This window comes from Mesocricetus auratus, unplaced genomic scaffold (genome assembly GCF_017639785.1).
Source record: "Mesocricetus auratus isolate SY011 unplaced genomic scaffold, BCM_Maur_2.0 Super-Scaffold_4256, whole genome shotgun sequence".
Taxonomy (NCBI): domain Eukaryota; kingdom Metazoa; phylum Chordata; class Mammalia; order Rodentia; family Cricetidae; genus Mesocricetus; species Mesocricetus auratus.
Window position 1 is genome coordinate 89,727,331 of NW_024429182.1, and position 22,560 is coordinate 89,749,890.

General features: G+C 45.5%; 1 protein-coding gene across 3 annotated transcripts in view; it reads left to right on the forward strand.

Moving 5' to 3' along the window:
- Nucleotides 1-22,560, forward strand: part of Trim66 (tripartite motif containing 66) — a 69,376-nt gene that overhangs the window by 13,728 nt on the left and 33,088 nt on the right. For 2 of the 3 annotated variants that reach the window (XM_040756655.1, XM_040756646.1), the window contains exons 3-6: nucleotides 18,974-19,077; nucleotides 20,558-20,705; nucleotides 21,569-21,701; nucleotides 22,112-22,228. In XM_040756655.1, coding sequence (XP_040612589.1) covers nucleotides 18,974-19,077; nucleotides 20,558-20,705; nucleotides 21,569-21,701; nucleotides 22,112-22,228 — 502 coding nt within the window. Of the gene's footprint in view, nucleotides 1-11,224; nucleotides 11,895-18,973; nucleotides 19,078-20,557; nucleotides 20,706-21,568; nucleotides 21,702-22,111; nucleotides 22,229-22,560 lie in introns of those variants that run through there. The other variant, XM_013117565.3, reaches the window with a different exon arrangement.

Below are 22,560 nucleotides of genomic sequence, written 5' to 3' on the forward strand. Positions count from 1 at the left end.
GGACTTTAAATGTGGATTTTGATTCTTTGAACCCATGTGGGTTCAAAGCCTAATCTTTTTTAGTTTACTGTGAGTTTGGAGTACAGAGAAAATAGGGTGTATTTGTTATTTTTATTTTTTGAGTCAGGGTCTCATGTTATTACTAGACCTGGGTTATACCTGTATCAACAAGTCAAATTTGGCTGCCCATCTTCTACAAGCCAAATTAATAGTGAAAAGCAGAGACAAGAGATTTATTCAATGTGGACACACTGGGAAGAGGTATAAAGAGATCTAGTCACTACTAAAGCCATATTTTGGGTCTGACTGGAAGTAGGGTTTAAATGCAATGCAAGGGATATACATAACTAAGCAGTCTGGTCATGATGTGGGCCCTTGATCACCATGGTCTCAGCTCCTGTCTCTCCTGCAAGGCAAGGCCAGGCTCTCCTGCACTACCTATGGTTGCCCCAAGGCTTCAGTCATTCTTGGTGCTAGAGATTCCTAGGGAAATTCTGATTTCTTAGGGACTACTCTTAAAGTAGTCTGATACCAAAGAGAGGGCACAGCTATTTACTTAGAATATCTCATTCCTGCCAGACACACAGTTTACAGTGCGGTAGCCCATGATGGCCTGGAACTTAATATGGAGGCCAGGATAGTCTCAAATTCATGGCAATCCTCTGGCCTTAGCCTCCCATATGATGGGGTAAGTATGAGGTACCACACCTAGCTATGTACTTTCATTTTAAAACTAATAAATGAGTTTTGAAACTAAATGTTCATTAAATGTTATAAACACTACATCAGGAATAGTAGTATATGCTGTTAATCCCAACACTGAGGAGGCAGAAGTAGATCTCTGTGAATTTGAGGCCAGCCTGGTCTACATACGGAATTCCAGGACAGTCAGAGTTACATGGTGAGATCCTGTCTCAAATCAAACCACTTAGTGTGTATATGTATTGTATGTGTGCACATGTGTATGAATTTGTGTAGAGGCAAGAGATTGACATTAATATATCCTCTTGCTTTCCACCTGTTTTTGAGACAGGGTCTTCTCTCAGTGAATCTGGAGCTACTGATTAGCTAGGTTGACTGGCCAGCAAGCCCCAGGAATCCTCTGGTCTCAACTCCCAAAGCATGGTTATAGGTGTGTACTGCCATGTTCAACTTTTTGTGGGTGCTGGTGTGCATCTTTAATACTTGCTTTCATCTTTAATATGTGTCAAAATTATATATATCAAAAATTATTTTTGTTTTGTTTTTTTTGGTGTTTCAAGACAGGGTTTCTCTGTATTGTTTTGGAGGCTGTCCTAGAACTCGCTCTGTAGACCAGGCTGGCCTGGAACTCACAGAGATTCACGTGCCTCTGCCTCCCGAGTGCTGGGATTAAAGGCGTGTGCCACCAACACCCGGCCAAAAATCGTTTTAAAATAATTTTCTTTCTAAATTATTACCAGTAAATGTTTGATTTATATGCACTTTATATCCCCATGTACTTGGGGTTACATAAGATTTCACAGACAAAAAGGAAAGAATTTAAGACGTCCTCACTTAAACAATTCTGGAAATACATAAAGATGGTGAATCTGGAAAGGGTGTTACTATCTAGGCTATAAATAAAAAACTCCTCACAAGGCCAGGTGCCGTGGAATGTGGTACCTACAGTAGCCAAAGTCATAGTGACAGAAAATAGAATGCTGGTTCCCAGAAGTGTGAGGTTCACAGGAGGCTGGTGTTTAATGGATGCATATGGTAGTCTTGTCTATTTAACTGTGTCTTTCTGCTATTGTTGAATTACCAGAGTTCAGTATGTAGTCTGGTTTTCAGCCTCTTACCAGGTATGTGATTTACAAATCCTTTCTTCCATTCTGTAGATTGCTTTTTCATCTTGTTGCTATTACCAGTTTTTGATTATGGTGAAGTCTTTTTTGTTGCTTATGCATTTGGTTTCATTTCCCAAAAATCACTACTATATCCAATGTCATAAAGCTTTTTATTTTTCTTCTAAGAATTTTATAGCTTTATTTTTTTGGATCTCTGATTTTATTTAACGATTTCAGTGTGAACTGTTTATGTCTCAATAAGCTTTTAAAACTGAAATTAGAACATTTGCCAGGAGCAATGGTGCACACCTTTAATCCCAGCACTTGGGAGGCAGAAACAGGCAGATCTCTGTGAGTTTGAGGCCAGCCTGGTTTACATAGTGAGTTTTAGGTCAGTCATAGTTACATAGTGAGACCCTGTCTTAAAAAAATTATAACATTAATATTAGAATCATAGTGTTATTTTCCAAATTATTCTAAGTGCTATGGAGAGCCCAAACATAAGATTTGATGTCAGCACGTGTGGGCATCTGAGTGTCAGCCTTGATCTGCCTGCCACTCAGTGCTTGTATAACTTGGGCAGCTTCCTCCATTTACTACTTCTCCTCTTCTTTGCATTACAGTGGTTGGCTTTGGTTTTTCAAGACAGGGTTTCTCTGTACAGCTCTGGCTGTCTTGGAACTTGCTCTGTAGACCAGGCTGATCTCAACTCAGAAATCCACCTGCCTCTGCCTCCCAAGTGCTGGAATTAAAGTCATGTGCCACCACTGCCCAGCCTTATAATTTTTTTTAATTCTAGATTTCTTTTCCTTTTAAAAAAGTTATTTATTTTTATTTTATGTACTTTGGTGTTTTGTCTGCATGTATGTCTGTATGAGGGTGTTGGATCCCCTATAACAGGAGTTACAGATGGTTGTGAGCTGCCATATTGGTGCTGGGAATTGAACCTGTGTCCCCTGGAAGAGCAGGCAGTGCTCTTAACCTCTGAGCCATTTCTCCAGCCCTAATTTCTATATTTTAAAAATTTTTTGAAATTAAAATATAATCACATCACTTCTCCCCTTTCCTGTCTCTTCTTTAACACTTCCTGTGTACTCTGCTTGCTCCCTCTCCAATTCATAACCTCTTTTTCTTTAACTATTGTTCTATCTGTATTCATCCATCTTAGATATATAAATGCAATCTGATTAGTCCATATAATGTTACTTGCATGTATATATTTTCAGGGCTGACCATCTGGTAGTAGATAATCACCTGGGGGCTATTCCCTGGGGAAGACTATTTCTTCTGCTCTTAGCATTCCTTGGTCTCCTGTAGTTCTTTGTCTAGGGTTGGGGCCTTGTGATATTTTCCCCTTTCATCTTAGCATGTCTGTTGATGTTGTCTTCATTTAGGTCTTGTTTAGGTATGGGCATCTGTGAGACTTCTGGGTATAGCTTCTCTGAAATTTTCTAGAAGACGAAATCTCACAGCCAGCTTCGTGTTACTCTGGTTCTTGCAATCTCTCTGACTCTTTTCTGCTGTGATCCCTGGCCTTAAGTGCAGGAGTGCGCTGCAGGTGTGCAGCACTACACAGCCCCTTGTTCTCTGCATGGACTGGACTTCTTAGGTGCAGGAGTGCGCTGCAGGTGTGCAGCACTACACAGCCCCTTGTTCTCTGCATGGACTTGGACTTCTCTGTAATGGTTTCTATCTGTCGCTCAGAGGCTTTTCTTGGATGAGGGGTTCTCTGTGCTTGAAGGTTTTTTTTTTTGCCTATATGATGACTGTAGGAAAAACCCTAAATGAGAATATGTACATAAAACTTCTATGTTATGCTTAGTATATAGTAAAAGACTACGAAATGCTGAAATCTAGGAGTCTAAAGCTGAAATGGAGGGAAATGGCCTATAACTATAAGGACACTTGATTTGGAAACATAAAGGCAGCTTATTATATATGTGGTGTCTTATTACAATTATTTCTAATTTTGGTTTTTAGAGACAGGGTTTCTCTGTGTAACAGTCCTGTCTGTCTTGGAACTTGCTTGGTTGACCAGGCTGGCTTCAAACTCATTTAGTTCCACCTGCCTCTGCCTCCTAAGTGCTGGGATTAAAGGCATGTGCCACCACCACCTGGCTGTCTTATAGTATTTTTAAAATAATTAAAAATTATGTGTATGTGTGTATGCCTCAGTGTATGTATGTATTCCACTTGTGTGCAGGAGCCTGCAGAGGTCAGAAGATGGGATCAGATGTCCTGGAACTGGAATTAAAAGTAGTTGTGAGCCATCCAAGGAGGTGCTGGGAACTGAACCTGGGTCCTCTGTAAGAGCAGTCAGTGCTCTTAATCCCTGAGTCATCTCTCCAGCCTGTATCTTATATTCTTACAACAATGTCATTGCTACCTTCCATATTTGCATTTGTGGGTAAGGAACGGAATAGATTTTCTCTTTATAACTTGGAGTTACTAAGACTATGTACTGCAGTGTTTGTTGGTTTGTGTGTCCATCTCCTCCACAGTTATACATTGACTGCTGTGTGCCAGACTCTATGGCATTTACAGAGATGAAAAGAAAGGCCTGAGACTTCAAGTAGCTATTACTCTGATTGAAAGTGGATCAGTACACAGGTTGCTTGTTGTTCAAGCCAGGGAACAGTAAATTGTGAGGCTTTCTGTGTGCTTGGGACAGTTGGGCATTAGGTTGGTCAATGAATATTTTGTGAGGGACTAAAAAGAGTGTCATCCAAGCAAGCTGTCTGGGGGAAGGCAGAATTGTCACCCCTCTGTGACAATCCTTCTTAAAAATATCTTATTTGAGCCTGAATCCCTGGGCATAGTTTGAGAAATCATGTCTAAGGGTCTGGTTCTTTGGAAAGAGCTGATAGAGCTGCCATTTTATCCAGCAGGGTCACAGACATTCTAGGAGGCTAATCCCCTTCCACCCGGTTTGTTTTTAAGTAAGATGTCGGAATAGTTAGAGGGATGATGGGAGGGAGATGATCAGAGCTGTGAAACAAATAGGTTCCCAATGTCACTGCCTCCAGCCAGATAGTGTCATGCTGTACAGGGACAAATCCACTTTAATGAGTGTTTCTCCCAGTTGCTGAGCAGAGTGAGAAGTTGCCTTGTTGAATGAAAGAAGGTCTTTCCTGACTCGGGGGTCTGTACTACTCTGAACCTTCAGTAGCAGTGAGATCCTTCTTCAGGCCCTGTAGCAGATAAGAATGTTCTCATCCAGTCAATTGTGCTTTCTGGTTCTGCCACTCCACAGCCCAGCAAAAGGTGCTATAGATCCAGGACTTAAATGAGCACTCATGAACTGAGTAAGCAGTTGTGAGTCCTCAGACCTCCCATGGGGCATTCTCTTCACTCTTGACCTGCTCCTTTCTGCAGGTACAAAGGATCAAGCACCCTGATTGGTGCATAGTGTACTGGGCTCTTGTGTGTATGTTATATGTTCTAAATATAACAGTTTTGTAAGGTAGATAAAGAACCTGCAGACTAAGGATGATATATTTTGCTCTGTTGAGACAGGTTGAGGGACAGCTCAGGCTGTCCTTGAACTTTACAGCTAAGGATGACCTTGAACCTCTGATATGCCTGTTTCTACGTTCTTGAGTGATAGGAATGGAGAGATGTGCCATCATCCCTGATAGACAAAGTATTTAAAGGCAGGAGTGTGACGAGTCACAGTGAGTGTATGATGCAATAGGCTGACTCTGCAGAAAGACTGGATAATGGGAAGGTATCTACTCACACAGTGAGAACACTGCCTGGGGCTCAAAGAGAGATCTTTGTCTATGCGTGGTTCAGTTTTGTGATTGTGTGAAATTCCCACAGACCGCTCTGCCTCTTCCTTTCAGCACAGTGCTCAATGAGTTACACAAGACACTGAATATCTAAAAGAGTGTTAGTGGGAGGTGATGTGCTCAGCTAAAGGCTGATGCAAGTATCCCAAGCATGTTTGAGGTGGGCTAAGCCAAGCTATGATGGTCAGTAGGCTGAGAGAACTGGATGTATTTCCCATTTACGGTATTTTCAACTTACAGTGGTCCATCGTAAGTGAAAAATCGTCCTTGCTTTAAGTCTCTTATTGAAAATAGTCTGGGGTCAAACTTCACCTGGAAAGTTGTCTACTGAGTACTAAAGTGACACTTTGAGCAAAATTAGCTGGCTCTGCGGAGATATTGCCACAACTGATGTTTATCAAATCCTGGCTCTGACTTCAGGATCCTGAAGGTTCTGTTGGTAGTAGTTTTCGCTCTAGGTTAGAGAGGGTAACTGACTGGATGTTTCCTTCCCCACGAGAGTAAAAAGAACATTACTTTTTCTCTTCAAAGAAACTAAGTAACTTGTGACTGAGAGACTGCTTTTCACATCCAAATATTAGAATCTACCTGTTTGGAATCTTACTTTCTGGATTTTCAAGTAGAAGACAGCATCAGGGTGCAGGAAGAACCCTGCCTGGTCTGGAATTCACATCTCTGGAGCTTATCCAGACTCTAGCACTGATAGACTGAGCAATCCCAGCTCCTCTCTGACTTTTCAAGGTTGAACCTGATAAACTCTTAGAACACCAAATAAGCACTGCAGATAGACCCATATTTCCTGGGTAACAGGTTTTCTGGTTAAGGATAACAGCATATTTCTTGTATGCTGCTAATGCTGAAAGGGGGGAGTAATCACTGTCCCTTGGTGGGCAGGCCTTGGGGGCTTTGGGAAGACAGAGAGAAAGGGAACTGATGCAAGATGCTACAATCTCAGAGTCAGAGAGGGAAATGACTCTAATCTTAATGAGCAGCTCAGCTGGAGGGGCTCTAATGGCCTTGGTGAGAATCAGAGCCTGTGGAATTGGCTTCCTTCGCAAGCCTGGAAGGCAGCGACTGCTGCTTGCTTATTCAAGGCCTTGAACAGCCTGTCTAAACTGATGGGGTCTAAGTAGATAGTACCCCAGGTCTCCCAGGTGGAGGGTGGGCTGCTGACCCGAATGGAGCCAGAGTGTGTGGCAGGTGCGGAAGCTAGAGCCTTGTCAGCGGGGTGGCTTTTTAGTTCAAGAACAGTTTCCTCACCTTAATTGGCTCTCTAGGGCCCTGGGAGTAGCGTTGGCACCTTTGAACATCCCCGTTACTGGGAGAGCAATTCCCCTGGTGGCTGGAAAGAGGTAGGTCATGTTTGGTGGGGATGTGCTTGCTGCACGGGGAAAACTATGGTAAGAAAGATTTGCAGAGGGAGGAAGTCCAAGGTAGCAGTGATTGATAGGCAGTTTTGGAGTGTCTGTTTGTCACTGGATCTGTCATTGAATGGGGAACTAGTTGTGCTAACTAAGTGTTGTGGAGGCCGGACAGAGGGAAAAGCCCTTAGAATTCATCTCTACCTGTTTACTACACAGATGGGACATGGAGAGTGCAGAAAGGGCCTAGAAGCCTGCTGAGGATCTCATGGTCAGTCATTTGCAGAACCAACAACAATGAGATCCCAGTTCCTGGGCTTGTTTGGGCTTGCAGGCTGCAGAAGCTACAGGTCTACAGTAAGGCGATGCCTTGGACTCCCTACAGACCCCTTTCAGGCCAGTGGCTTTGCAGGTGGTCTGTTTATATATCCTCCTTTGTATCAACTACTGAGATTTTGTGTGAAAAGAGACAGAGGTCCTACTGGGTCACTGAGTGTCTCCCAAATGAGATGAGCCCAGACTCAGTCTGCATTTGCATCTACTGTAGGTATTTCCTGGGTACAGAAAGTTGGCATCACACCCAGGTGCTTCCTCAGAGAATGAGGTTGTGAAGGCCTCAGGTTGAGATTCTGGATCCTGCTTCAGATCAGCTGCTGGCCCCACCTCCTAGTTCCTGGATACTGCAGCTTACCTTATTCTTTCCTGTAATGATATTTGTCCTGCCATTAGGAGTTATGCTTCCACATCCTCTACTTCAAACCCAATCACTCCTTCTAACTCTAGGCCTACATTGTCAGTTACCTAAAGGCTGGGCAGTTTGAGGTCAACCTAGTCTACAGAGTGAGTTCCAGAGCAGCCAGAGCTACACAAAGAAACCCTGTCTCCAAAAACAAAAACAAAAAATAATAGAAGTGGGCCTAGTGGTACAGGCCTATAATCTCAGCTACCCTGGAGACTGAGGCAAAGGTATTGCATATTCAAGGCTTGAAAGGGTCACAGAAATTCAAGACAAGTGAAATTCTGTTGCAAAATGAAAAGTGAAAAGAGGGCTAAGTATATAACCAGTATAGGGACTGTCTATCATGCACAAGACCCTAGGTTCAATCCCCAGTACCACAAAAAGAAATAGAGAAAAGGACTCAGCTTTAGTTTCTGCTCAGAGCAGAACTAGCTGGACCTTTCAAGGCTCTTCCTAGTTCCCCCACATTCACTTTGTAGTCTCCACATGTCCTGGGGCCCCCACATTTTTATACTTACAGTCCTCCTCCTTGTCAGTGAGACCTTACTCATGACTGAAGGCCCAGTGCCTAGGTGAACCATTTACACAGCCAGAGCTTACGGTGGAAGTGGGTTAGCAACAAGCAAGACTCTGTAATCAGAGTTTTATCCTAGTATGGATAAAAGAGTGTGAGGAGCTGCTGTTTTGAGCTAAGGATGTAGTTTTGACTTTGCTAGTCATAAAGTTTCTGTCACAGTTACTCAATTCTGTCATTGTAGCACAAAATCAGCCTTGGTCAATGTGGACACCAATGGATTGTGTACTGTGTTCTAAGAAATCCTTCCTTCCTTCCTTCTTTTTTCCTTCCTCCCTTCCCTCCCTCCCTTCCATCTCCCTGATCTCTCTTCTTGAGATAGGGTCTCATGTAGCTTTGGCTGTCCTTGAACTTGCTAAGTACTGAGAATGACTGAACTTCTGATCTTCCTGCCTCTACCTTCAGAGTGCTGGGGACTGAACCCAGGGCACTTACATGTTAGGTAAGCACTCCCCAGTCCAAGAAGCTGATTCTTGACTGTGTTCTTTATTGACAACAACAGGCAAGCTGTAGTTATGACCTTCGTTTTAATCATTGGAAAAATTGGTGGGTTTGAGCCCATTGGTGGCATCAAATAGAAATAGCTATGCAGAAGCCACTCAGAATAGAAATATATGGCTGAAAACTCCAGCTTGGAAATAATGTGAGAATGAGGCCCACGGAGAAACAGGCAGGTAAGCAGGACAGAAGGGGTTAACTTTGTCTAGCATATAGAATGCTTAAAGGGAAGAAACGGGACTCTGAAAAGATATTTTTCTCAGAGGTCTTGACAAATGTTATTTCTGCAGACTGGGAGCCAGTGTGATCAGTGAGGCATGATCAAATCTATAATTTAAAAAGTCATTTATTTGACCAGGTGGTGGTGGCACATGCCTTTAATCCCAGCACTCAGGGGACACAGGCAGGTAGATCTCTGAGTTTGAGGTCAGCCTAGTCTACATAGTGAGTTCCAGAATAGTCAGAGATGTACATAGAACCTCTGTCTAGAAAAACAAAAACAAAACAAACAAAAGGCATTGTGAGCTGGGTGTGATGTGGGTACACTCCTTTAATCTCAACACTCAGGAGGCAAAGGCAGATGAGTTTGAGGCCAGCCTGATCTATATAGCAAGTTCTAGGACATAGAGACCCTCTCTCAACACAAAGTCATTCTGGCATGACATGTTTGTTCTCATAGCTTTTAATCCAGACACTTGGGAAGTACAAGCAGGGAGATCAGGAGTTCAGTGTCAACCCTAGGTAGATTTGTGAGTTTGAGGTTAGCCTGGGCCATATGAGACCCTGTCAGTGAGGGTTGATTTGATCTCTGAAAGGGGTAAACTAAACTCAAAGGCTTCACTTCTAATAATTTAAAAATAAAGGGACCTGCTTTAGTAGTCATGGCAGGCTACAGAAAAGACACATAGGCCTCTGACACAAGGAAACTCCAGATCCCCTGCCCTCCCAGAGCCTAGGGCCAAAACTGAACACAAAGAAACTCCAGACCTCCTCCCCCCTAATCCCAGCCTCCTAGATGATTGGTTCCTGGGAACTGTTTGGCCACAAAATAAACTCCAGGGGGGAATCAAAACCCTCCCTGTAGCCTACAGGATATAGTTCTAAAAACTACTGGTATCTAGTACAACAGGCCACCTGCAAGTAACAAGACAATGCCATAGAAACTACAGAATGTTCCCTCTCAGCACTGACCAATAAAAATAATTGGTACACAGGTATTTCATGCCAAAATATGACTTTGAAAAATTCTCCTAATTGTTCCCAAATGTCAACCAATCAGAAACCATCCTGTATCTATTGATGTAATCCTGTAATTTTTGTCTATAAAACCTAGCAGTAGACAGGGAACTTCACTCCCTCTGGAGGCTACTGTGACAGCTAGCCAGACAGGGTCCCTGTTATGGTTGAATGAACAATCATTAAACCTTGCTTTTGTAGTTTGGTGGGTCTTCCTGGTGGTCTCTGGGGACTTTGCAACTTGGGCACAACAATCTCATGCAGGAAAATTGCAGGAAGATTATTACTAGGAAGCCACTGTGGTTGTCCGGGCCATTGCTTCCGGATTGTTAGTCCTTAAACCAGTGCTGTTTGGATGTCCAAGAATGATTTGGGAACTTTGTTGAAACTCTAGACCCTGTGTCTGAATCTTGGAGATTTGGTAGACCAAAGATTTCTGGAAAGCACTAGAGATTTGGAACTCATTAGTCCAGGTGGGGCAGGATGCTGTCTGATTTAAGAGATGTGGCTATCGAGAAAACATGGTTTACAAAAGGATTGGAAGTTGCCCTCTCCCTTTTTCCATACCTGTCTCTGTTCAGAATAGCCCCACCTCTTGCCTCCTCACACTCCACCACTACTCTCATGTCTTATTTTGGTCATACACTAATGTTCTCTTTAGAGCAACTCTTTTGACCCATTTGGACATGTCTGCCCACATTCAGGATCTTGTTAATGTTCAACTGAATAAACTTCCTTTGTGACTTTCCTGCCCTTAGTCATAAAGCCTAGTTCAGTCAGGCCCCTAGAGCCTTTCTGGGTGACCTTTCCTTGAGGTCAAGGTCAGGATCTTTTGTTTAGCATCTAAGACCCTCCTGGAGCATCTGCTCCTGCTGGGCAATCCTCACTCCCCACCTGTGATTGTTCTGTGCTGCTCTAAGCATCCACTATTGTCCTATCCTGAAGACTTCCCTCCAAGTCACCCCTGTTTTCCTTCCCTCTCCCTCCTGCTTGTGTGTGGCTGTGTTTCCTTGGGGAACAGAGAGAGCTGCCAAGGGACACCTGCCCAGGACCTTTGTGCATCATAAAACATGTGCCTTCTCCATCTGAAGTCCTAATTCTCTGCTTGTGACGGACAATTGGTCACTATGGCAACCGACTGTGACGTCACAGGATAAGGACTTCAGGTGAAGTAGCAGGAGCAGGTGAGTGTTTAGGAGACAGATTTTAGTGTCTGTTGGAGGTTCCTCGCCCCCCTGCACTTTCCTGCAGCGCAGGGGGCTTGGAGGGATCTCTCCGGCTCCTGCTGTTTTTGAGAATGATGCGGTGAGAGTGTGTGCTTGGCATCTGCGTGCTGCAGCAGTGTGGGGCTGACAGAGTGTGTCAACTTGAGCTCTGGCTGTGCAGGCACCGCTGCTGCGGGAGCCTGTTATTCCATTCTGGATTGCTATTTTGATACCCAGATTGCATCATTCTTCCTACGTATAAACAGGGGGGTCCCCAGGGCCCTGCAGCTACTCACTTCTCCACCAACACTGTTGTTATGATGAGCTCTATTTAAATGAGCTGCCGGATCCGGGCAGGTTCCAGCCACACATGAGCACTGTCATTTTGGGGAACATGGAGGGCTGAAGAATTTTTGTGGATCGAGTCCTAAAAGCCTGAGAGCGATGGCTTCCAGAGCTGTGTGCTGTGCAGAGGGCGACAGAGCTAGTTCCTGAAAGTTGAAAATCTCGTTTTCTTCCTTCTGAGGCACCCAGAGGATTAGGAAGGAGATGCAGCTAGGAAGAGAGTCGCCTCTTTGAGGTCTCCCTCTTGCTGTTCAGTTTGGGAAAATTGCTGCAGAGACTTGGAGATAAACAGGAACAGGAGGAGTCAACCTCGCTCTTTCTTGCAGGAGCATCTCAGGTGAGCTAGAGAAACGCAGCCCTGGCTGAGGATGCATCACAACAAGGAGAGGCTCCAGGCTGCTCCCCAAACCCCACCCAAGACCCAGCTCCCTGAGGCTTAGGCCCTGTGGCCCAGCTGCCTTGCTGCATGCGGGGTGGGTGCTCCTGGGCTCTAGGGAGCAGCCCCCTCCAGGACTGGGTGGTGGTCTCACCTGTCGCTCCTGGGCTCTGGGGAGCACCACCCTCCAGGACTGGTGGTGGTCTTACCTGTAGCTCTTCCTTCGACTTCTCTCCCAGGTGTTGCTCTAATTACACGGCAACAGGGTGACAGGTAAGCCTGCTGGCAGCCAGGGGCCAAAGCGGCAGCCAACCTAGGTGTGTCTTGAATCAAAGTCTGTCTTTCTAACAGGTACTGACATCTGAAGAGTGGGTGCAACCTGTTTCTTGAAGGCAAGGCTGCCCTGAGTCATGGGGCAGTGGAAGGCTTCAAGGGCTTCGGTGGGGGCCTCGCATGAGGCTGCCGAGGGTGGGAGTGCACAGACGATCAGTGAGCCTGGCCAGTCTGCTTGAGCATGAGGGCTTTATTTCCTTGCTTAGTGTCTGGCAGAGCACAGTGAGGCAGCATGTCTTACCTTCGGCTACAGAGGCTATTCAAGGCTACTCAGCGGTTTGAGGTTTTAGAAGGGCAATGTAGTTTTGAAGCATGTCTCTGTTTCTCTTGAGGCCTTCCTGTCATCCTCCATGAGACTGGGAGTTGGGAACAGAAAAGGTCTACCCAGCTTTGGACACTGGCAGAGGCTCTTGAGGCTGCCTCAGTGGATCCCACTGCTAGGTCAGAGAGATCTGGGGCTCCAGTGGCTTTCATGGAGCACTGGAGAGAGCTGAGGAGTGACAGGCCTCCTAAACCCATGAGGATTGTGTAGCACTAGGCTCAAGTTGGGCTCAAGGTGGCCACGCTCATTGGTGGCCTGAGCTGACTCATGCCTGATTTCTGGGACCTCCTAGGATATCTCTTCCACTGTCGTCATCTGATGCCAAGGCTGCCTAGGCTGTGTTGTTCATGCTGAGGGCTAGTTACCCAGACTAGGCCTCCTTTCCCTTTCTGGGCTCAGCACAGACTCTAGCCTCAGTAGCAGGCTACAGACTGCATCTTGGTCTCTTAGTTGAGTTGAAGTCTGAGGATGTAAAATGTAGCCTCCAATTCAGTGCCAACCCACAGGGTATCTGGGTACCAGGGCTTCCTTCTGTGTGTTGGGAATCTATCCATTTGTCAGAGGGTAAATCCACCACAGCTACATCCAGAGTTTTCTGGACTTTTGCCTTTCTTAGCTTCATGACACAGGGGAAAGAACTCTCAGAGGAAGAGTACTGTTCAGGGTGCTGGTTGTCAAAGAGCTGTGCTTTATAATTACCTGAAGTATTATTTTTGGATGCTGATGCCTGGACTCTACCTTCTGAAACTCTATGAGCTACATCTCCATCCCATATCAGGATGGTTAAAAGTCCCCTTATAGTTTGGATTTGTACAAAGGATGCACCTGGCTCCACATTTGATTTCTTTAGGTACAAAAGCTTCATTCCACTTGCTTTCCTCAAATATTTTTTTTCAAGACAGGGTTTTTCTGTGGCTTTGGAGCCTGTTCTGGAACTAGCTCTTGTAGACCAGGCTGGCCTCGAACTCACAGAAATCTGCCTGCCTCTGCCTCCCTAGTGCTGGGATTAAAGGCGTGTACCACCACTGCCTGGCAAATATTGTATTTCTTAAAAGCACAGTTGGAGAATTCCAAATTCCAGAGCTGGGTATGGGCTATTAGTATAGTTGGATAATAACTGTGATAACTGTGGTCTGACCATTATTATGAAATATTTTTAAATGGTAAAACTATCTAGTTAATTACAATAAAATATATTATTTATTATTGAATAAGGAAAGAATATAACGTAATGAAAGGGACATGGCTTTATTTGTGTGTGTTGCACATGAATGCTGTGGCATATGTGTGGAGGTCAGAAAACAACTTTGAGTGTCGGCCCTCACTTTCCGGCTTGTTTGAGGCAGGGTCTTATTGTTGTCTGTGGCTGTGTTGCACAGTACAGGCTGTCTGGCCTGTGGGCTTCTGAGGTTGTATTGTCTTCACCTTCCATCTGCCTGCAGTGGTTTTGAGATCACAGATGCATGCCGACATATCCAGATTCCATGAGTTCAGGGAATTTGAACTAGGACCTCAAGCTCCAATGACAATTGCTTTACTCAGCCATCTCCCTGTCCTAAGGACATAGTGTTAAAGGTAAACAGACTTGGGTTTTAGTATGCCACAAGCTTGTCTAATTTAACTTCTTGGAGCCTCAATCTCCACAGTAAAATGGAGACAAGAACCATTCCTAAGAAATGGTTGATGGTTGAATGAGTATGGTGCCAGTACAGAAAGTAGTGCTAAGTAAACGCCAATTTGTATCACCCACTTAGGGACAAGAAGTGTGTTTCGTTTTTGAGACAGGCTATCTTATAACTCTCTGTGTAGCCTAGTATGGTCTTGAACTTGAGATTCCCCTGCCTCAGTCTCTTGTGTGCTACAATTGCAGACTTGCATCATGGCCCCTGTCTCAGTTTTCACTCTCATAACAGATGGGAGGAATGACTTTAGCTCTCAGAGCTGTTCTCCCTGGCCCTAGGCTCCATAGGGAGATCTCTGGTGCTTTCCTCATCCTGGAAACAGAAGCCCCACCTCCTTGGTGGTCTTTGTGTCGTGGTCTCCTGGGTCTCAAGGATGATGTTTCTGGTTGTGAAATAAGCAGTAAAGTAGGTGAGCTTACTGATGTACACCTGTAATCTTAACACTTGGGAGGCAGTGGCAAGAGAATTTCTGTCACATTCAAGACCAGCCTGGTCTACATATCCCTCATGTAGTTCAGTTGGTAGAATGTTTCCCTAGCATGCATGATGCCCTGGATTTAATCCACAGCACTGCATAAGTCAGTCATGGTGTCACACACCTGTAACTCAACTTCCCTAGGAGTTCAAGGTCATTCTTGGCTCCATTATGAGTTTGAGACCAGCTTGGGCTACATGAGACCTTGTCTCAAAAAAGCCCCTCCTTCCAAAATAAGCATTATATGTAAATAACATTTTACTTATGATGCAATTTAAATATGTAAATAGTGATTCTTATGAGCAGTGTAGTTATCTCTGGCTCTGCTAGTTAGCAGCCCCTCCTCAGGGTTGATCTAGGCTCCCCTCAGCCACAGCCTGTCATTCAACTCTCTGGTCTTTGTTTTGTTTGTTTGACAGTTTCTCACTGTGTAACTGAGGCTGGAATCAAACTGGCAATCCTCCTGCCTTGATCTCTCATGTGCTGGGAGATTACAGGTGTGTGCCACCTACCTGGCCCACCTGACTTTCTGACAAGGATAGATATCTCAGTAGCCATTTGGTTGACTGTCCCCTTCTGCTCTGCATCAGGAGTTCTCCTGAAGTTGGACTGCTAAGGGCACATGAAAAGGGTCCTGTAACCAACTCTCCTGCTATGCCTAGTCTCCTCATCTTAACTATATGTGGCATTCAGGAAAAGGGGTGCTCACCTCGGGTGACAGTAAGATAGTAGCAGCGGAGCCTTGTCTGCACACCATGTGATTGTCATCTCAGGATGGCTTTCCCCCATTTCCCCCAGAAGTGTTCAGGTGGCTTCTTCCAAGTGGCCACGAGTTCAAGGAATACACATAGAGTACAATTATCCAATCTTCTAAAAATTGTGCAACATCCTTTGATAATAAATGTAGATTATTTTGCTGTGGACATATGAACAGGTAGTTAAAATGTAGTGTGATCTTTCTTATACTGGAGGTACTAATTAACTGATCCCAGGAGAAATCAGCCCTGTTTCTCAAAAGTGGAACATTTGAACAGGTTTGAAAGGATGCATAGGAGTTTATCTGAAAAGGACGGAAGCAAGGAAAAATGTTTCAAGAAGGAACAGCATTTTCCCAGACAGGGCTGTGTAAAAGTTTGGCTGTTCCAGAGACAGCAGAGATACTTGGCATACTAAAGACATGGCATCTGGAAGGTGAAGCTAGAGATGAGACTGGAGGGTGGTAAGACCAAGTTGAAAATGAATGCCAAAGGTGGATCTCTGTGAGTTTGAGACCAGCCTGGTCTATTAGAGCTAGTTCCAGGAGAGCCTCCAAAACCACAGAGTAACCCTGTCTTGGGAAACAAAAAACAACAACAACAACAACAAAAAAACAACCAACCAAACAAACAAAAAAGGATTTCATCTTTAAGGCCAAGAAAGACAGGTGATGTGTCATGAGGCCTTATTTGAACCGTCTAGTTCATCCTCCTTTTCCAGTCTGTTGTGTTACTGGTTTTAATGTTTGAGTACCAGGAGTCGGGAGTCTTGTGGAAGTAACTTTTAACACTCAGATCCCTGTGGTTGCACCTAGTAGATGGGAGAGACCGTCACCTGACAGCTAGGTAATGTCACCTGCGGAGAGTGTTGACCAGCAGAAAAAATAACCCCCACGACTCAGATGCAGGTCTCTCATTCAGATTCGTGGCTCTGCAAGGGCTGTTGTTTTATGTGATTTTGTGGATTTTGCAGATGGTAGCGATGAACTTTTGCTACACAATAGGCCACCCCAAAACTTAGTGACTAAACTAGCTTTCTTTGTTGTGTGGCTCTCTGGGTTGGTGATCTGGACTGAAATTCCCTGGGTAGTCTGGGCTAAGTTTGCCTGGTCCTGGCTGTACTCTCGTGCCTGCATCAGATTGGTGGGTCACTTGGTCTGGCTGGTTTTCGGGTGGCCTTATGAGGAATGTTTGAGGCAGTTACAGCCTCTTTCCTCAAGGTCTGACATCTTCCAGCAATCTGAGTCCCAGGCTCAACTTTTCACAGAGCAGCTGGAGAATTCTAGGAGCAAGAGCAGAATTGCACAGGCCCCTGAGGGCTAGTCGTAGGTGGAGTTAGAGAGTCCTCCCTTACCCTGTCTCTCCTCTCTCTCTCTCTCTCTCTCTCTCTCTCTCTCTCTCTCTCTCTCTCTCTCTCTCTCTCTCTCTCTCTCTCTCTCTCTCTCTCTCTCTCTCTCTCTCTCTCTCTCGTGCTTACAGTGTTCATGTATGTGTCAGTGGCATGCACAGGTCAACATCAGGTGTCTATCAGTTGCCCTCTACTTTATGATGTGAGACAGGCTCTCTCACTGAACCTTGTGCTAGCCCAATTTAGTTAGGCTAGCTGGGCAGAGAGCTCAAGGAACTTGTCTGTCCTGCCCCAGCTTCTCCCTAATGAGCCATCTCCCCATCCCCGAGAGTTCTTTTTGGCCAGGTGCAGTGGCAAATACCATAAATTCCAGTACTTAGAAGACAGAGGCATGCCGGGCGTTGGTGGCGCACGCCTTTAATCCCAGCACTTGGGAGGCAGAGGCAGGTGGATCTCTGTGAGTTCGAGGCCAGCCTGGTCTACAAGAGCTAGTTCCAGGACAGCCTCCAAAGCCACAGAGAAACCCTGTCTCGAAAAACCAAAAAAAAAAAAAAAAAAAAAAGAAGACAGAGGCAGCTCTGTGAGCTAAAGGTCAGCCTTGGCTACATAGTGAGTTCTAGGCCAGCCAGGGCTGTATAATGAAAGCATGTCCTTGAAAACCAAGAAGGGATCACAAGGAATTCTTTGAGGGAGAGGAAGAATTCATGGCAAATTTCTCAGTGTACCACTTTTTATCTGCTTTTCATCAGTGGATTAGATGTGAGAAATATTTTGAATACAAACTCAACATTCAAAGAGAACTTTATTTTCTCAAATATCTAATTTAATTCTCATAGCAATCCTATAGCGTGTGTGTGTGTGTGTGTGTGTGTGTGTGTGTGTGTGTGTGTGTGTGTGTATACATGGGCATCTGTGTGTGCTATAGCACACATGTAGAGGTCAGAGGGCAACTTGAAAGAATTGGTTTTTTCCTTCCACCTGTGGACTCAGGTGGGTAGGGCTCAGGTTTTCAGGCTTAGCAGCAAGCACCTTTACCTGCTAAGTTATCTCACCAGCTTGTCTTTTTGTGACAGGGTCTTCCTATGTAGCCCCACTGTCTCTGAACTAGTGGTGCCTTCTGCCCCAGATTCCCAAGTGCTGGTAATTATAGATGTATGCCACCATGCCTATCTATTAAAGGAACTCTCATTTTCCACTTTCTATTTTACATATAATAAAATAGGTGTAGGTGAATCAGTTGAGACAAAACAACTTTCCCAAGGTCACTGGGTGGCATTTACTGGTATTGGGCTTGCATTCTTCTGAGTGCATTGTAGAGCAATTGACACTGTAGCATTCATTACTGCATTAATGAAGCAAGGCAGAGAAGTCTGTGACAATGTTGCTACAAGCCCTGTTACCAAGCCTATTCCTTTTCACACCAGCCTCAAACACAGTCACAGGTACCTGCCCTCCTCCAGACTACTTCCAAGAGGTTTGACTGTTTTTAGAGTGGGTCTGAAGAGTCACTGTCATCTCCAGGGTGGCAATTTCCTGCTGCTTATGTAATTCAGATGCCCACTGTGCTAAGGAATGTGGTGGAAACTGTTGTATTCTTCTGGGAGAGGGAGCGAGTCAGGCTGTTTACAGTGATGTATATAGTGTACCTAACATGGTCTAGGACTCTGGGTGGAAATAGCCCAGCAACATGCTTCTGGGCCCCAGGAGCAGACTTACTGGTATTGGTTAAACCAATAGAAAAATACTTCCTATGTGAGCAGGCAGGGGATGGGGCTGTTCTTTCTCTTGCTAGAGAACTCCTGGAAGCTCTGTCTTTGAGATCACTGAAGTAATATGGGTAGCACAGTAACCTTAGTGACTGATGCTGTCCTCTGGGCTACACTAGCCTGGTTCCTAGGGAGGAGAGGAAGGTAGAGTGGGCAAAGACAGGGATGGATGGTCTGTAGGGCTGGCCCCTGGTGGGATGGTTGCGTTCATGCTAACTGTAGGCTGTTACTGAATAGGAATCATGTGGTACAGAGTGGGTGTTGCCCATATGTTGGTGCTAGGTGTTAGAAAGCCTCCCTCTAGGCCTTCTGTATCATCGCTCTGTTGCCTTGACTCCTTGTCTGTCTTTCTCCTTTAGAGCTCATCTCCTGTCCTGGATGTCATCGAGTGTATCTTACCAGAGATGTAACTGAACATATTTTTCTTCAGTGCTTTTCTCCTGGGCAACCCACAATGGCCAGGGTAAGTCAGGACGAGAGAATGGGCAGGTGTTGGTTTATAGAAATTGATGAAATCCCCTGTCTATAGGTCTAGCCACCTATCACCAACTTGTGACTGCACCATCACTTTTCCCATGTACCCATCCATTTACCCTTCCACTCATCCATCCACCCATCCATCCACTTATCCATATACCCGTCCAGCCATCCATCCACTTATCCATCCACTTATCCATCCACCCATCTACTCATCTACCCGCTTATCCATTCACACATCCGCTCAGGAGGAAATAAAAAATGTTCAAATTGGGAGAAGCAGCATAGTTTTCTATTAGGTGAGAATTACATGCTTTGAGTGGAAAGCGAAGGTATCTTAAGGTACATTAAGCATTACTTAGTTTATTTCAGTGTTTTTTTCTCATGGCTCTTATAGAAAAAATATCGGTACTAGGCTTTTATTTCCTTTTAACTTCCTACTGAGTTGAAAATTCACACACCAGCTTAGGTTTAACAGCTCTTTAATCTTGTCTGTAACAGCTCTCAACCATCTCATATTATCTACTGATTGCCATGCTTTCTGTTTCTCTACTGGCGTATCCTTATCACAGCTTTGTATTAACTTACTAGTTTATTTACTTTCTCCTGTATCTAATTCTTACTGAATGTCTGTTATACTCTGGGACTTAGTGATGATAAGAAGACAGACTCATGTATTCTACTTCTAAGACATTCATAGGGGAATCCATAAAGCCTTCTGAATCTGCAGTAGTTTAGTGGCTTCATGAGTTAAGCACAGAATGAGTAGATCGTTTTTTGTACATCTCATCATTTCATGATGGTTCCCATCAGACCTACCATTACATCTGCTGATGACATGACCAACTTTTGGAGGCGAGGACGGGCTGTTAGGCTGGGCAGACTGCAGATGGAGCACAGCTCTGAGGCTGGCCTTCTGTGCCCTCTCTGCTGGATATATACATCTCCCTGGGAACTCTGGCATCTTAGACTCTCTCTCCTTTGAAGAAATGAATGCTCAGGTTTTACTTCAGTGTTTTCTCTGTTGTAACTCCTCCATCTACCTACTTGCCCTGCATTCAGCATTCAACTTGGATGTTTCCTACAGATGAAAACGCTCCCTGCCTCTCTCAGGCCTACTTCTTGGAAACCTCATTTTGCATGTGCCCTCAGCACTTGTCATGTGTTTTTATCACTACATTACCCTTTTAAAGGGTGTCACCCTGCTCATGATGTATATGCCTTGATGGGGGGGGCTTGACTTACTGGGTTTCCTTACCTGTAGGGCAGGATAGCCACTGTTCCTTCTGTCACGGGGGGGGGGGGGGCTTTCCTGCACAAGCCCTGGCAGGCAGCCCTCCAGTAGACTCCACTCCTCAGTCCTGGAGGAACATTTCATGAGGACCCCAGTCTCTAGAGCATTGGCTGCTTGCAGCTGTAAGCTTCAGCGACAACAGGGTCACCAATTTTGTTCTCTCTACTTTCAGAACTGCTCTGAGTGCAAGGAGAAGAGGGCAGCACACATCCTCTGCACCTACTGCAATCGCTGGCTGTGCAGCTCTTGCACAGAAGAACACCGACATGTCCCAGCCCCAGGGGGCCCACTCTTTGCACGGGCACAGAAGGGATCTCCAGGTACCAGTCCCCCACCTTTCTTCTGTGCTGAACCCTCAAGTACCTGAAGAATAGCTTCCTGACCTTGTTTCTCAGCCAAGGGAGACAGTAGGGATGGTTTCTGAGTCTTTTGCAAAGGAAGAATGTCTCCCTCAGAGTCAGAGGGGTGACTCACTCCAGCCTTTCACTGTTGGACTGGGGGCGGGTAAGCGTGGGTGAGCTGGTGCTGGGAGCATGATCTTGAATCACAGAAGCTAGCTGAGCTCCCACCTCCACTCCTATTTAGAGCAATATGTCTCATATCACACACTTAACAGTCAGGTCCACTCTTGTCCTGTTGTCTGTCCTGCTCCATCTGTTTTAAGCAACAATCTTCTAGAAAGTCTTCTCCTGGGGCTTTTGAGTTGTGTGTGTGTGTGTGTGTGTGTGTGTGACAAGGGGGTGTTATGTTTGTCAGGCCCACAGGAAGCAGAGTTATCACATGAACTAGTCTGAAGCCCAGCAAAACTGAGTAGCAGGTTTTAGCCCCATCAACACAGAATCCTGGTTAGTGAAGAGGCTTAGGTTCATTTGGGAGGGTTTCCCACTGTGCCAGAGATCTATCTGGAGCAGGTGCGAGTGCCTCCTGCATTCCTGGCAGGTGGTGGGATACTAGGGCTTGAGAGTGTGAGGTTTCTGGACAGCTGAGAATCTAGCCAGGCTGACTTGAATTCTTCCCTGGGCCCTGAGTCTCACTGTTCCCAAGAGAGACCTCTCCTGTTTGCATCTCCTGCCCGCAAGCTCTGTGTCTGTGCCATGTCCCTGGAGGGCTGAGGGCTGCTCAGCAAAGCTTAACAGAAAGGTCTGCATGGACAGAAGCCCACATCTTCTGTCTTCTCTGGCAGGGGTGAATGGTGGCTCTGGGGACTTCGCCTTGTACTGCCCTCTGCACACACAGGAAGTGCTCAAGCTCTTCTGCGAGACATGTGACGTGCTCACGTGCCACAGCTGCCTGATGGTGGAGCACAAAGAGCACAGGTGGGATGCTGGGCCCTCTGAGTGGGCTTGGGAGGCTCTGCGCTGCTTCTTGTGAGTGCTCACTTGTGATCCCAACACTTGAGGTAGGAGGACGGTGAGTTTAGGGGACTGCCCAGGCTACACAGTGAGTGAGAGGATAACTTGCTTACGTAGTGACACTATCTCAAGGGGAGAAAAAAAGAACCCTCTCCCTGCCCAAGCCAACCTGCAGCTGCTGGGTCAAGGTACTTCTCTTCTCTGCAGAATGTCTAAAAGTCTCTGATGGACCAAGAGACTTGAGTGCCTTTGTCTCTCTCAGTGGGTAATCGTGGTGTCTGAGGCGGAGACAGTGCACCACAGGGATTCCTGGGTTCTGGATGTTCAGGAGAGGGGCCCTCACTTCTCAGCTTTTGCTTTGTCTCCTACTTTAGGTGTAGACATGTTGAAGAAGTTCTACAAAACCAGAGGATGCTTCTGGAAAGTGTGACTACGCAGGTGGCACATAAGAAATCCAGCCTGCAGACATCTGCAAAGCAAATTGAGGACAGGTAGCCTTGGCCAGATCTTGCTAGCCCTGAAAATGTGCTGTTGACTCACTACCTGGGCTCGGGTACCAGTCCCCAGAGTGTCCGTGGAGGGGAATGCAGCTATGCAGATAAGTGCATGTGTCCATTTCTTAGAGATCTCCATGCCAGTGAGGTGTCTTCGGGATATCAGTTGATGACTAGGGCCGGGCTGGTTCAGGATGATCAGAGTGAGTCTGGGCCAAAGATCTGTGCTTTATGAATCAGCCAGAAGTAGTTATCTGAGAACAAGGGTATGTAGTAAGTAACTTCCAGAGAAGAAAGTGCTGTTTATTGTGGGATAGCAACAAGTTAGC